Source organism: Carlito syrichta, unplaced genomic scaffold (assembly GCF_000164805.1).
Source record: "Carlito syrichta isolate Samal-C Ts95f unplaced genomic scaffold, Tarsius_syrichta-2.0.1 Scaffold306949, whole genome shotgun sequence".
Classification (NCBI taxonomy): Eukaryota; Metazoa; Chordata; class Mammalia; order Primates; family Tarsiidae; genus Carlito; species Carlito syrichta.
Genome location: NW_007251045.1, coordinates 357,607 through 373,889, shown reverse-complemented (window position 1 = coordinate 373,889; position 16,283 = coordinate 357,607). Strand labels below are relative to the sequence as shown.

General features: G+C 39.7%; 1 protein-coding gene across 3 annotated transcripts in view; it reads left to right on the top strand.

The window, feature by feature from the left end:
• TNPO3 (transportin 3) overlaps positions 1-16,283 on the top strand; it is a 93,214-nt gene that overhangs the window by 37,471 nt on the left and 39,460 nt on the right. For all 3 annotated transcript variants that reach the window (XM_021715274.1, XM_008063597.2, XM_021715275.1), the window contains 5 exons: positions 9,950-10,093; positions 11,213-11,388; positions 11,900-12,038; positions 14,586-14,732; positions 15,810-15,917. In XM_021715274.1, the coding sequence (XP_021570949.1) occupies positions 9,950-10,093; positions 11,213-11,388; positions 11,900-12,038; positions 14,586-14,732; positions 15,810-15,917 (714 nt within the window). The remainder of the gene's footprint in view (positions 1-9,949; positions 10,094-11,212; positions 11,389-11,899; positions 12,039-14,585; positions 14,733-15,809; positions 15,918-16,283) is intronic.

The following is a 16,283-nucleotide window of genomic DNA, read 5'->3' as shown; positions in this document are numbered from 1 at the left end:
AATTTTTTGAGATTATTTTTCAGAGATTTGTTTTAGTACTTCTGTAACATCATAGGTCATTTTGTTTGAAAAAGCAAACTTTTGTTAATTACATTCAGTTTGATATAAGAAACTCATTAAAAATTATTCTTTTAAGTTAAACATAGGTGTAATTTTTCACTTAGCATTTATTTTAAGAAATAGGTTGTTTTGTTTTTTTTGAGTTGGAGTCTCACTCTGTCACCCAGACTGGAGTGCAGTGCCCGCTCCTGGCCACCGCAGCCTCGACCTGCTGGGCTCCAGTGATCCTTCCCCCTCAGCCTTCCAAGTAACTGGAACTACAGGTGCATGCTACCATACCTGGCTAATTTTTCTTTTTTTTTTTTTTGATTTATTGTAGAGATGAGGTCTTGCCAAGTTGCCCTGGTGTGTCTTGAACCGGCGGGCTCAGGCAATCCACTCACCAAGAAATAGTTTTGTAGAAAATTTTAAAAAATATAGACAAGCAAATTACATTCAGATCACCTAGGGATCATATTCTTGACCCTTTAATATACATCCTCTATGACATGTTTCCCTATGAACATATATACAAAAAAATTTTTTTTTTAAATAAATAGAGAATGGGGCTCTTGCTATGTTGCCCAGGCTGGTCTCAAACTCCTGGTGATCCTCCTGCCTCGTCTTCCCAAAGTGCTGGGATTACATTAGTTAGCCACCATGCCTGGCCATAAAAAAATTTTTTTTAAACCCAAATGAGATTATATTCTACTTATTCTTCTGTATTTTGCTTTTTCGGTCGTCTTCTTTATCTTTCCATTTCAGTCAGTTTTTATATCATCTAATAAATACCCAGACCATATTCACATTTCTCCAGTTGGTCCTAAAATATCCTTTACAGAGATTTTCCAAGTATATCCAGTATCAAATCATACCTTGTGTCAAGTTTTTGATGACAGTCCCCCTTCCTGTTCCTTTTTCAGGATAGCATGAATTGTTGAAGAATTTGGACCAGTTTTATAGAATATCTTACCTTGAGGATTTTCTGATTGTCTTCTCTTTGTTTCGTTTAACTTGTTTTTTATTCCCTGTATTTCCTTGGAAATTATATCTAAAGCAGCCCTTCTCAGTAGGGGTTCCTCAAGAGAATTAAGCTTTCATGCCCTAAGGTATCCATTGTATGTAGTGAATTCTGTCTTGCGTTGATAATTGGCACTAGCTATGTACCATCCTCAGGACAACTGAGAAAATGAGGCACTCAGATTATTTTATTTTATTTTTTTATTTGATTTGGAGTCTCACTCTGTCGCCCAGGCTGGAGTACAGTGGCACGCTCTTGGCTACTGCAGCCTCTACCTGCTGGACTCAGGTGATCCTTCTGCCTCAGCCTTGCCAAGTAGCTAGAACATGCCACCATGCCCAGCTAATGTTTTGATTTATTGTAGAGATGAGGTCTCGCCAAGTTGCCCAGGCTGGTCTCGAACCCGTGGGCTCAGGCAATCCTCTCACCTCATCCTCCCAAAGTGTTGGGATTATAGGTGTGAGCCACCACATCTGGCCCAAATTATTTTCTGTAGAGCTTAATTCTTTCCTAGAATCCTGATTAAGGAAAACCATGAGACTTGATGGATTAGTTTTAAAAAATCATTTTTAAAATGAATCATTTGGCTAGAATACATCATAGGTACTTGATACTGCATTGTATCAGAAAATACACACTCTGGTTGACCTTTTATTGGTGATTTTAGGATTGACCACTGGATTAGGATGATGATGGTCTGATCTTTCAACTTCTAAAGTTCATTTCCTCATGGTAATATGTAATTTGTGCAGTGGTAGCTTGTTATTTTACAAATGTCCAATTCTCTGTCAACCTTTTGCCTGTTTTAAATTCCAGTGGATAATCCCTACCCATTTTATTGTTTCTTCTTTTTCTTTATTAATCAATAATTTCATTATGGTTTGTAAAAGAATGTTTTACTAATCCTTTCATTCTTTGTACATATGTGTTGGCATTCTAGGTTCCTACTAGGAAAGTAGGTTAAAGCTTACTTTTTTAATATTTTCAAAATAAGAATTTATTTTGAAATGGCCTCATTTGTTTTCTGGCTTTCCCTTTTTGAAGTTTTGTGAACTTGTAGATTTTCATTGACTTGAAATTGCCATTAAAATCACTCTTTTAAGGCTCAAAATGTCATAACTTTGGTCCCTGGAGCACTTCTTTGCTTGCCAGCGCAAAAAGGTGGCTCGTAGAAATCATGTTACCTCCTTGTCTCAGACCTGGAATCCTTGGTTCCTTTTAGTATCAGTCTGGGTTTGGTCAGGAGAAAGAAATCACATAGTAATTTGACCAAGAATGTTTAAGATAAAGAATTATTAATTTTAACAAGAGGTTCCAATAATGAGGGATTATAAGCAAGAGAACTCTAAAGAAGACAGAAATAAAATAGGTGCAAGTAGTCCTTAACCCTTGCATGGAGGCAGTGCTTATCTCGGGGCTGAGTCCCAGATACTGCTGAAGAGGGCATAACCATGGCTCACTGGATGGAGGAGCAGCCACTGTGCTGCTGAAAGTCTGTCCTCTTGAATTTTCTAGAAATCTGCTTCCTAGGAAGCCAAGATCGCTGTGCAGGTGTGTCAGCACACAGCTTTGTTGTCTCAGCAGAGGCATACTGCCATGGAACTGCTGAGTATGGGAGTACTGGGGGTGCTGCTGGCCTCTGTACACTAAGGACACTGGAGAAACAGAACGTTGTAGGAATCTGGTGCTAGAGAAGCTGTTCCTTACTCAGGAGCCAGAGACTCTTTGTACCAAACCAGAAGTGAGGTCCACCCTGTGGAGGGACTGCGGGGAAGCCAGTGCACTGTGAGAGTTGGGACTTCAAGCCTGGAGCCTGAGAAACTGCACTTCTGCAGAAGGTTGCTGAGAAAGCACATCGGAACCAGGGAGTAAGTCCCTTCTCCTTTTGCAGTGTCTCCAGTGTCCTGTTGACAAACAGGAAAAAAACATTTAAAGAGTCTCTGCCAGGCGTGGTAGCACACACCTGTAATCCCAGCACTTTGGGAGGCCAACGCGGGAGGATTGCTTGAGGTCAGGAGTTGGAGACCAGCTTGAACAACATAGTGAGACCTCATCTCCACAAAAATAAAATAAAAAATAAGGACGTCTAGAGCTACCGTCAGAGCAATCTTAAGAAGAATTTGGAGTTAAGAGGTGACCAATCTGTAACTGGCCATAGTCTTCCCATGTAATTAACTCTGCTTCTGTATGTATCCTTTGCACACATTAAACTGTACAGTGGCCTAACAAGCAGTTATGAAATGTGCAAAGCTACTACAGTGCTCGTATACATAATGAGTCATAGGCTGGAATGGATAGCCACAGCTCTCTTCTTCCACAACTCACCCATCTTTCCCCTGCCTTGGCCAGGACCACTGCTGGTCAGTGTTCTTTATCCCAGTGAAATGATTCAAACCTTCATGCTCAGGGGGTCTGAGCCTCAGTCATCTTGCATTTTTGTTGTTTTCCATTAACCTGTACTATTGGGCATGGAAATATACAGCAGCTTCGTGGAGAATCCTTTGGGTTACACAGACTGAACCTCCTTGCTTCCATTTTGTAGTAACAGCCCAGTTTCTCCTTGGAAATGGGCATAAGTTACTCCAACCAATAGATTCACTCCTTTTTTCTCCGGTTGGTTCAGTGGCATAAGAAGCTTATATTATCCATGTGGCATTCTCATCCTGCAGTTCGCTGGAATCGTTTTTGTGTTTCATGGTAGAGGCATTCCTTCCTTGGGTACTAAGATCTCCAAACCAATAGAGCTCAAAGTTGCCTATTGTTGTGCTTCCTTTGCTGTGCCTGGTATGTCTCCTTTGATCAGAAACCATGCTGTGAGGAATGCCATGACTATTAGATAAGACATTCTGCCAGTCCATGGATGAAAGTATTGACAGAGGCATTAAAAGAGAGAAGGCAGATCGTATCCAGAGTATGAGTCTATTCCTCTGAGTACAAGTCTCTATTCTCTACATGCTAGAAGTTGTCCATTGTTATCAGCCTAGTCCCCCAGGGGGTCCATCATACTGAGGACTTTATGCTGTGGGGACATTAGGCACTCAATAGTCATGTTAGCCAGTTCAGCGCTGGTCATTGGAAGTCCATGTTGTTGGTCCCATGCATCCATCCCTGCCACTGGCCATTTTCTTCATGAGCCCATTAAGCAAGCTCTAAATGGCTGGGGAAAGAGGCTGACATCTGTAGAGTTTGTCCTTTTGTCCATCTGATCACTGAGAGTCCTCTGTAGTGGATGTCCTAGGTAGGTATTCCACATAGGATACAAATATTTCCACAGTCTGTGTCCATTCACAGAGATCCATCCATATTCCTCTTCCTCAGACTTGTCACCAATCTTCCCATCTTGTTTTTTTCAAGTCCCTGACCATTCAACCAAACCATTGTTCATAAATAGTAATAGATTCATATTTATGGCCATCTCACTCCAGACATAATGGACAGCCAAATACATGGCTTGAAATTCTGCCCACTAGGACGGTTTTCCTTCACCAGTGCCCTTCAGTGCATCTCCTGAGAAGATTGGAGTGCTATAGTTGTCCACCCCTCAGGTTCTATCTGCTTACCTTGCAGATTCAGCTGTAAACCAGGCTTGAGTTATTTTTGTTTTTCTTCAGCTATCTGGTTGTAAGGAACAACCCCAGGAGGCAATAGGCCAGGGGTCAAGGGACGAGAAGAATTGGTGTCAAAGGAGTCTGAGCTACCTGCACCAGACCTTTCTGAACTTAGTCTATTATGTACTTCCATTTGGTGACAGATTAGTGCTATGAATCCACAACCTTATGGCTTAGTAGTTCAGACAGCACACAGTTTGTGATGGGAAGCTCAATCCCCGGATCACCTGATAGCCTATGGTTAGATGTTTAGGGTACTTCCCAAAGGCTCCATACACACATTAAACCCAGAATCTCCAGGAAGTCCACTTGTGTCAATTAATTTGCCCCAATCAAGTGTTTTATTATCTTCTCCCTTGGTGTGCCACCCTCAGAATCCCCTCCCACCTGTGTTCCCAGGTTTCTTCACATAAGTATTCGAGTTTTACAGTTTTCTTGGTTGTGTAAGTTACTGCTTTCTGTGGATACCTGTCCCCCTGGAACATGCTGACGTTTGACCTTAGTTTGACCCTAGTGGCAGCAGGAGGTGGTTGTTGTAGGCCTTGGGGAGAATGGACATCCCCTTTCAAGGCACATCTCAGGTAGGGTTGTCACAAGGCTTTCAAGCTAAGGAGGGCTGGTCTCCTCAGACCCTGTAGGCAGGCTGCTGCTGCTGCTGCTGCTGCTACAGGGAAGGGAAGGGAAGGGAAGGGAAGCTTGGAGTGGTTGGGGTGTAAGATGATCGGTTTCGTTCGGATCCAGCCAGTTGTCACCATTTCAGGTTTCAGAATCCCATTTTTTTACCAATCAGTTTCCTAATGTTCGCAGGAGAAATTTGGTGGGACTGTGGATTCAAATGTTGTTTGTAATTTAGCAAGCCACATACTAAGTTTTGTATGTGAGTTTCAGCAATACCAACCCTTTAGCTATAAAAGATGGTAGCTGCTTTTAGATCTGTCTGAAAGTGCTCTGGTTCTCAGACTGTGACTTTGAGCTGAGAGGTGATGGATCTAAGTTTGTCATTTTCTTTTCTTTTTTTGAGTCAGAGTCTCACTCTGTTGCCCAGGCTGGAGTGCAGTGGCATGATCACTGATCTTCTGCAACCTCAACCTCCTAGGCTCAGGCAGATCTTTTCGCCTCAGCCTCTTGAGTAGCTGAGACGACAGGAGTGCCACCACGCCCGGCTAATTTATTTTTATTTTTTGTGTAGAGACGACATCTTGCTATGTTGCTTAGTCTGGTCTTGAACTTCTGGTCTCAAGCGATCCTCCTGCTTCAGCCTCCCAAAGTGCTGGAATTACAGGCATGAGCCACCGCACCTGGCCTCATTTTCTTTTTGTAAGCACTAACGTGGACTTAAAGGAACTCAGTCCATCCACATTATAGCCCTTTGTGTCATCATTACCGCCACAGTGGTCAACTGCAGCAGCCACTTGGACTTCCAAGGCATGCCCTTGACTTGGCACTTCATTACAATCAACTACAGGTGATAACCTGACTAATTGTGGTGCATCCTGAAAAGATCTTCCCTGTGGCGCTTAATGAGATCTCTGATTTTGTCCCGTAGCTTGTCATGTTATGATGTGAGTCCACAATTGCCAAGAAAAAATAGACATGTGGCTGTCATACTAGGCACAAAGGCCTCTTAAAACATTTCATCTTGTTTCTTCCACACTACTTAAATGGCTTCATTCTGACCTGTTTTGTGTTAGTACTATACTCCTGTGGTCTGTCCTAATGGGCCCGTTCCTAAACCTGGTATTTTGAAATTTTTAATATTACTCTCCCTGCTCTTATGGCTGAACTGAGCCAGGCCTCTAATACTTTTCTCTCTCCATTTTCTATTTTGTTAATCTAATTCTTATTTATTTCTGCTGGATTTTTACTGGTGAGCTCTTCTGGACTCTGTGGCATTTATCTTACAGCTTTTGAGGTCTTACTTTAAGAGACAGATTTTTTAATAGTATATTCTCAAAGAGGAACTGAAGGTAGCTTTTAGTTCTGAAGCTTTATGGCTTGCATTTGATTTAATTAGCAGAATTTTTTATCTTCAAAGTGAATAGTTTTCGATATAATGTTTTTTCTGAATTCTGTTCTTAAGTTTGAGTCAGTAGTTAGAATGTACAAGCAAGTCCTTCCATTTGTAAACATCATGTTATTAAAATTTAAATGTCATTCAGGAAACATAAAGGCCAAGCAATTATGTAATTAATTTACATTGAGAACTTCAAAGACTCAAGTGAGAAAGAATGATTATCAGCTCTTAAAGACAGCCCTCTCAGTGACCCCAGTTCATGTTCAGAACTCCTTACATTTGGCTACTTTTAGCCTTGAACCATATTAAAACAAGTTCCTATTACAGAAGTTCTCAGGTGCATTAATGTTACATATATTACATATATACTTAAGTATATTTAAATATATTACATATATTAATGCCATAATCCTTTCTAAGAACTCTGAGCATTTTAGATCCCAGGCAACTACCTGAGTCTCTGGATATTCTAGCTCTGAGTTTCAGAAGAACAAAGCTCTCAGAAAGTCTTAACCAAATAATAACTAACTAGAAGAATTTAATGAGTAGAGAGCCGTATTTATGACCCCTTTTCTTTTCATACACTTTGTTTTCTGGTGATTTTCTATAAGTACTTTGCCCTCTAAAGCAGGGGCTCTCAACTCTTCTTTTCTGACATTCTTCCTTCTGTAAATAAGTGAATACTTGTATTTACTGTGTGCCAGGTATGATTTTGGACAATGACATGCCTTTTAGCAGTACTCATATCCTAGACATACGCTCAAGGGTATACCCATGGTTATGTGGATAAGTCCTGCAAGTTAACTGTAACTCCTCCCTTTTCCCACAGTATATATGTACAATGCAATGCACACAGAATAAATGGAAATGAGCAGAAATGAGTCTGTGTTAATTTAGTTTTTAAAAGATAAACAAATAATATACTATTTGCTTCAAGCTGATATGCTCAAACAAATAGTAAAATAATTGGTTAAAGTGTGACAGATGATTATATTTTTTCATGATCTTAATACTTTCTGACATTCTGGTAGTATATTTGTCACTATTAATGTATATTAGTGTATAGCTAGTTATACTCATAATTATCTGTAATATTAGCAAGATCATTGCTGCAGTCTGCCTACCTTTAGAGGTTTTTGAAATATAGAAATTCACTGATAGTAATAGAATATTTGTTTTGTATATATAAGCAGACAGAAATTTGGGAGGTGGCAATGGTGTAGCAATTAAGATCATCGACTTGGAAGCCAGGTTTCTTAAGTTTGAGTCCCTGGCTGTGCTGTTTGTTAACTGTGCCATGGTGGGCAAGTTACTTGACCCATCTGAGTCAGTTTTATCATCTGGGGTATGATGGGGATAGTAGTAGCTATTTCATATTGGAGGAATTGGATTAAGTGAGTTAACACATGTAAAGTTCTTAAAACAGTGTCCAGTATATAGTCGGTAAATGTTACCACTGGTCTTATTTATTAGTTAGATGTTTTTTCTTCCCTCCCCCTGAAATGTAATGGTTAGAAAGAGAGAAAATTAGAAGGAGCTAGGTATATTCATATACTTGTACTTCCTTCCTTTCTTTTTGTTGTTGCTGTTTTTATTTATTTATTTATTTTTTTCAGTCAGGGTCTCATTCTGTCATCCAGGTTGGAGTGCAATGCATGACCATGACTCACTGCAGTCTTGGGCTCCGGGGCTCAGGTGATCCTTCCACCTCAATCTCTTGGGTAGCTGGAACTGCAGGTGCACCCCATCATGTCTGACTAATTTTTTTTATTTTTTGATAGAGATGAGGTCTTGCTGTACCTCCTAGTTTAGTCTCAAACTCCTGGGCTCAAGCAGTCCTCCCTCCATGGCCTCCCAAGGTGCTGGGATTACAGACGTGAGCCTGGCTGTACTTCTTTCTATCTTGTTCCTTCTGTCTTCTTAGAAGGAAAGATTAGTTTTTAAAAAATAAAGTTTTAGCTTTCCAAACCCTAGTAACTTATGTAATGTTCTGTAAGAATGAACTGGTGGTATGTAGTCAGAGTGACCTCATACTTCTTGTCATCTTAGCAACCCGAACTCTTTGGAACACAGCATTAAAGACAGTCATCTTTAACGCAGATTGTGTGGTAAATGAAGCTTTGAATTTGGAGGATTTTCCTGTATAGTTTATATCTACATTGTAACCACAAATATGAGAATCTTATTCTTTTGACTGTGATTACCATACATTTACTTGAATCATTTCTTTTTTTCTTTCTTCATTTCAGTTCAGTGTAATTTAAACTAATTAAAAAGCATATAATCATTATTGCCTGTTACTACAAACATAGGAGCACGGCTACCTAGAAATATGTGTCAGCCTTTAGATCTGATTTGATAACATGTGATGGGATTCTAACCCCACTGGACCCCATGTGTCATGAGCATCATGGCAGTTAGGTTCCTAACTCATTGCCTGCAAAAGCTATATTGAAACATTTTTTATCTAGAAAAAGTTGCATTACACTTTACTTTGGGAAAAGTATGTGTCACAAAAAGAGTCTGCTAAGAGAAACATTGATGAATTTTAGTCTAACTTCTGTTTTATCTTTTATGATATTTATAGTAGTGTCACTTTCTACTAAAAATGGAATGACAATTTTACTATAGTATGCAAGTGCTTAAGCTGAAACATCAGCTTTTCATGCGGAGATATACAGTAATATGCCAAGCTTACTCTAGCTTACGTCTGTTCTATGATAATCAGGTGTAGAGATGAGTAAGTATTACTTTTAATACAACATTAATGCAGGGGTGAGAACTAAGTAACTAGTAAGTTATTTCTGAAATGTATCTATCTTTGGGTAAGTTTGTAACCTCTCTGTATCTCAGTTTCCACATTGAGAAAGTGGAAATAATAGTACCTACCTATAGAGTTTTACTGGGAATTAAATGGATATAATTCCTACTAATGGTCATTCAACCTTATTCATTACCATGACATAATTGCTTGTATATAAAAAGTTTAGCAAGGCGTGAAATACTCACCTGTACTCCTAGCTACTTGGGAGGCTAAAGCAAGAGGGTTGCTTGCGTCCAACCAGAGCAACATAGTAAGACTCTGGTAAACAGCACAACCAGGACTCAAACTTAAAAAAAAAAGAAAAAGAACTAGCACTGACAACACCCTCTTAACCGTTAGCTGCTGTTAGTGTCATCTTTCTCATTTTTGTACTTAAGAGGTGATTGTAATCATGGTTTCAAAGTATAGGCTGACTGTTCATGTTAACTTTAACCCCCATTCAGATGACCTGTGTAGAAAAAGCAGGAACAGATGAGAAAATGCTTATGAAGGTCTTTCGCTGTTTGGGAAGCTGGTTTAACTTGGGAGTTTTGGACAGTAACTTCATGGCTAACAATAAGTTATTAGCACTCCTTTTTGAGGTTTTGGTAAGTAATGACTCTATTTATCTATGTATTTCTGCCGTTGTCACTTTTCATAACTAACCTTCTAGGATATAACAGCATTTAAAGATTTTCGTAGTATCTGGAAGGTGTGTAGTAAAAAACAGCAGTGTCCTTTCCTTGCTGCCAGATACTCAATTAAAGGGATCAGCTTTAACAATCCGAATAGAATGTAGTTTTTTGTTTTTTTTTTTAAGAGGAAGCAATCTTATATGCAGGTAAATGATTTGCCTGTTAAAATCCAAATAACAAAAAGCGTTGATATCTTTTTTTCTTGTTTACTTCATTTTATTGTAGAGATGTGGGGTACAAGTCAGGATTAGGTACATAAGTCATCTATGTGCAGGTGAAGTTTGGTCTCCAACTGGTCTTTTTTCTTGTTTTAAAAGTATTAAATTATGCATTTCTAATAATGGTTATTCAGTCTTAGACATTACCATGGCATAATTGCATGTATGTCAAAAGTTTAGAAAATATAGAACAGAAGGAGTTTAAATTTTAGTACATCCAGAGATAATTATAGATCAAAATATTATCTTTGTAGTTGGTATAGTTTAGTTAAACATCTGTGTACGTGCAGAATGGATTTAGGGTTTTTGAGATTAGTAGAATAAATAGTAATGTCTTTTTATATATTTGTGTGCTTCATCTTTAAACTTTGAAAGTAGTAGTGCCTAATAATACAGTCTTGGTGGAAAGGAGTCTATGAGTGCTTAAAATAAGCCTACGTTTTAGACAAGAAACAGCATTATCTCAAGCATGAATATTGAACTGGTCTTTGGGGAAATGAATGGCTTTGTGACTTTCTCTTGGAGAGTTTATTTCAGTGACAATATATTAATGGGGAAGCTCTTGTATACTGGATGTACATTAATGCACTGTTGTTTAGAAGATGGTAGCATGATGCTAGATTGATGCCACTGGGAAGAAAAGAAAAGAAAGGAAATTTTCAAGAAGGCATTTGACATTTCGTTGTTAATGCACTTCTACTGTCATTCTCGCATTAGAAGCTAAGACTCAGGAAAGTCAGGATCCTGATAATTGATTCACTAGTCACCTTTTGTGATCATACGTCTTGCTTCCCTGTTCCTGCTCCCTCCCCAGCAACAGGATAAGACCTCATCCAACCTACATGAAGCTGCTTCAGACTGTGTGTGCTCAGCTCTCTATGCCATTGAGAATGTGGAGACAAACTTGCCATTAGCCATGCAGCTTTTTCAGGGAGTCCTGACATTGGAGACTGCTTATCATATGGCTGTGGCACGTGAAGATTTAGATAAGTGAGTCATTATTTAAGTCTGGAGCCCTGGGTTTACCTACAGTCTAGTGTTCTTTTAAGTCACTTTTTATTATTTATCTGTCATTTGTGATTCTCGATGACTCAGTAAATGTAAACACTGTACATTCTCATTTGGACCTAGAGCAGCAAATTGGAAGAAGAGGTTGTGGAATTACCAATCATGAACATTTATAATTTATTTGTACTGACAGATGATAAGGCTCTAAGAATTAGGGACAAACTTTACATTTCAAAGTGTGATTTAATGGGAGTTTTTACTCAAGTGTTTTAATAATTGAGAATTTGACCTGACAAGTCACTTTCTTATGTGTAGAGAAGTATGTGATCTAAGTAAAGGTGTCTGTCATGGAGACTGATACAGCACAGCAAGTGATCACTAGGTGTCCCTTTGACTGAGAAGCCTTTATTTATTTGATTAGCCGTGTCTGTGAGTATGTACATATAAAATCCAGGTTTCTAACTCGGTGCTCTCATTTCTTCTTCTTCTACAGAGTTCTAAATTACTGCCGTATTTTCACTGAGCTATGTGAAACTTTCCTTGAGAAAATTGTTTGTACTCCAGGCCAAGGTCTTGGGGACCTGCGCACTCTGGAACTTCTCCTAATCTGTGCAGGACATCCTCAATACGAGGTAGTGTTTATACCTCACTGCAGCTATTGTTCTCCAGGTTGTGTGTTACGTGTTTTCTGTATTCCATTGCCTCCTGCCCAGACTTTTATTCTTGAGAGATTTTAGTCTTGTTTTAAATTAATGTGATGTGGTGGTTTCCTCTGTATTGGAAATTTTTTGTGCGTGTTGGCTTCTCACTCTGTTGCCCAGGCTGGAGTACCAGTGGTACACTCACAGCCACCCCAACGTTGACCTTTTGGGCTCCAGGGATCCTTCCACCTCAGCCTTCCAAGTAACTAGAACTACAGGTGCACACTACCATGCCTGGCTAGTTTTTTATTTTTTATCTTATTATTTATTTATTTATTTATTTATTTTTGAGTTGGAGTCTCACTCTGTCGCCCAGACTGGAGTGCAGTGGCCACTCCCGGCCACTGCAGCCTTGACCTGCTGGGCTCCGGCGATCCTTCTGCTCAGCCTTCCTAGTAGCTGGAACTACAGGCGCACGCTACCACACCCGGCTCATTTTGATTTATTGTAGAGATGAGGTCTTGCCAGGTTGCCCAGGCGGGTCACAAGCCCGCGGGCTCAGGCAATCCACTCACCTCAACCTCCCAAAGGTGCGGGATTACAGGCTGAGCCACCGAGCCTGACTTAGTTTTTTATTTTTTGCAGAAACAAGATCTCGCCAAGTTGCCCAGGCTGTTCTTGAACCCGCGGGCTCAGGCAGTCCACTTGCCTCAGCCTCCCAAAGTGCTGGGATTATAGGCTGAGCCACTGAGCCTGGCCTTATATTGAAAATTTAAAAAAAATTATATTTGGGCTGGGCGCAGTGGCCCACGCCTATGATCCTAGTACTTTGGGAGGCTAAGGTGGGAGAATTTCTTGAACCTAGGAGTTTGAGACCAGCCTTGGAAAAATTGTGAGACCTTGTCTCTACAAAAAGTAACAATATTAGCTGGGTGTGGTGGCACGTGCCTGTAGTCCCAGGTACTCAGGAGACTGAGGTGGGACAATCACCCAAGCCAGGAAGTCGAGGCTGCAGCAAGCTGTGATTGTGCCTCTGTACTCCAGCCTGGGCCATAGAGTAAGACCCCAACTTAAAAAATATTTTATTTGGGTTTCTGCTTTGGATTCTTTTCTATTTTTACATGGTTAGCTGGGCTGACTGGTGTCTGCACCTCAAGGAACCATGGGAAAGAAAGCTCATTATCTTTCCACTGAGTCCCTTCTGTAATCCCTTCTGTCATCTAGCTTCACTTATTCTCTAGAGCTTTACAGCTAAGAAACACCAAACTGTAACTTTACCTCTGCAAGTCTTAACACCCCAATTTTTTTTCCAAATGAGGGATGGGAATAAGAAAGGAATTGAAAGGATTAAAATTTTGGGAGAATCTTTAAGGTCCTCTACCTCTTTTAAGTTTGTTAGATTTTAAAAAATCTTATTTATTTAAGAAGTTTTACTTCTATATAGTATATGAAGTAAGAAAGAAGTACTCCCATGTTGGGCAATGTTTTATATTTTAATAGCTCTATCTCAGATCCTTGGTGGGGAAGGATAGTGGGGAGCACCTTGCTGTGCCTCTCAGAGGCACAACAGTCCCACTGTTATCACATAGAAGATCATATTTATTTGTTTTACATACTCTCATGAGAATGTCGAGATTTAGGTGAAGCCCAAAACGTTGTTGGGAGAAGTATAGTACCACACAATTATTTTCATTCCTTTAAACAATGCCATGTGGAAGACAGGATGTGAGTAAAATCCCAGGCTTTCCCCCTGTTCTCTCTCACTCAAGAAGGTGGGTGAATAAAAGTGACTTGAGGCGTCAGTTATGTTCAGGGTGTTACAGATGGTTTGCTGGGTAAAAAATGTTCTAACCTCAAACATTCAATGAAATGATTTCAGAAGTTTTAGAAAAATACTTGAAAAGGGAATTCCATTTTTGTATGTTTCTCTACATTCAGAATCCAGAATTCTTTAGGAGAAGTTATCTCAGGTCCAAACAGGGAATGTAAAACCAGTGGAGCTTTGGACTTAACATGAGAAAATAATTTGGGGAGAAGAATAATAAATCTGCTAGAGAAGAGGTGGCTTCTTAACTGGTTCCACTCATATTATTTAAAAGTATATATAGGAAAGAAGATATACTTTTAGACCAGATGCAGTGGCCTATCCCTGTAATCCCAATACTTTTGGGAGGTAGACGTGAGAGGATTGCCTGAGACTAGGGTTCGAGACCAGCCTGAGCAACATGGTGAGACCACGTCTCTACAATAAACCAAAAAATAGAGAGAGAGAGAAAGAAAGGGTCTTGCTATATTGCCCAGTCTGATCTCAAAAAGAGAGAGAGAGAGAAAGGGTCTTGCTATGTTGCCCAGTCTGATCTCAAACTCCTGAACTCAAGCAATCCTCCTGTCTTGGCCTCCCAAAAGGACTGGAATTATAGGGATAGGCCACGGCATCCTGTCTAAAAGTATATTTTCTTTCCTATATGGCCCTGGTAATAATAAAACTGTTTTTTTTCCCCATTCAAATAAGTCATCTTTTCTCTTTTAATCAAACAGGTAGTAGAAATTTCCTTTAACTTTTGGTACCGACTAGGGGAGCATTTGTACAAAACTAATGATGAGGTTATCCATGGCATCTTCAAAGCTTACATTCAGAGATTGCTTCATGCCTTGGCTCGGCACTGCCAGCTGGAACCAGACCATGTAAGTTTCCTTCTCTACCTCAAATAATTTCCTCCTTTTGTTTAATGCTAATTTGAAAAGAAATGAAAATGCAGAGGATCAACCTAATGGAATCTGCAGGTTTTGTCACTCTGAGGCTTATACTGAAGATGCCAGTTCCAGTAGAATGTATTAGGCCTATGTGGGAAAAACCATCACTCCAGCTAAGCCGGTGATTCCTCCCCTAGGAATTTATCTTAAATAACTCTGCAGAAGCAAAGGTAGCTATTTTAGGTACAAAGCATTATCTGTAAAAGTAAAAAATGATAAACCCATGTACAGCAGTATAAGAAGAATTACACAAATTATGATACAGTAACTTTGTGGACTATTAAAAATAATGACTGTTGAAATATAGTGATAATATGCTAGGTGAAGAAATTATAATGTGAAATTTTATACTCTGCTTTTGATAGTATGAAATATATGGTTAGATAAAAACTAATACAAAAGTGAAATATTTGTGTGAGGATGTTGAAAATTACATATGATTTTGACCCCAGAAACATACACATTTTTCTTTCTTTTTTTTTTTCTGAGTTGGAGTCTGTCTCTGTCGCCCAGGCTGGAGTACAATGGCACACTCACAGCCACTCCAGCCTTGACCTGCTAGGCTCCGGCGATCCTTCCGCCTCAGCCTTCCAAGTAGCCAGAACTACAGGTGTGCGCTGTCACGCCCAGCTAATTTTTTATTTATTGTAGTGATGAGGTCTCGCCAAGTCGCCCAGGCAGGTCTCGAACCCGCGGGCTCAGGCAATCCATTTGCCTCAGCCTCCCAAGTGCTGGGATTACATGCTGAGACAATGAGCCTGGCCCACATTTTTATTTATGTTATTTTTACTGATTTAATTTAAGATAAAATATAGAAATAATCTGTTTGCTTAGAAGAAAACATACTAAAAATGTAAAATAGTCTATTAGAAAACTCTTCAACTTCTGTGCCTTTATTCACTGAAACTTGATGCTGACTATTTTTCTTCTCTGTTCTTGATTTTACTATAGAGGTCATTGAAAGTCTCAGTGAGTTTAAAACAAATGTTATCTGGTTTGAAATTTTAGGAGGGGGTTCCTGAGGAGACTGATGACTTTGGGGAGTTTCGGATGCGGGTATCAGACCTGGTGAAGGACTTGATTTTCTTGATAGGGTCTATGGAGTGTTTTGCTCAGGTAAGCCTATTTGGAGTTTCTTGACAGTTTATCTGATCACTTAAATTGTATTCACTTCTGTGTCTTCTGCAAATATTCCATTGTTTTCAATCTCAGTGGCTAAACGGGATGACAGATAAACAGGTGCCTAGCACACTGCCTGGCATATAGGAGCTTTCTTTATTATGGGTGGTTCAGTTATGGATCACTCTATCCCTCTTGCTAATGAGGGCTGTTCCTCTGTGCAGCTGGAATGGAAGATCATAGATGAGCCTTATGGCCTTCAGGATACTTAGAGGAAATTTGAACCTAGCCAGGAAAAATAGGCAAGTCTTTCTGCTGAGTAATTATATGCCAACTCCTGGCAACTCTTGTAGTTATTTGTCA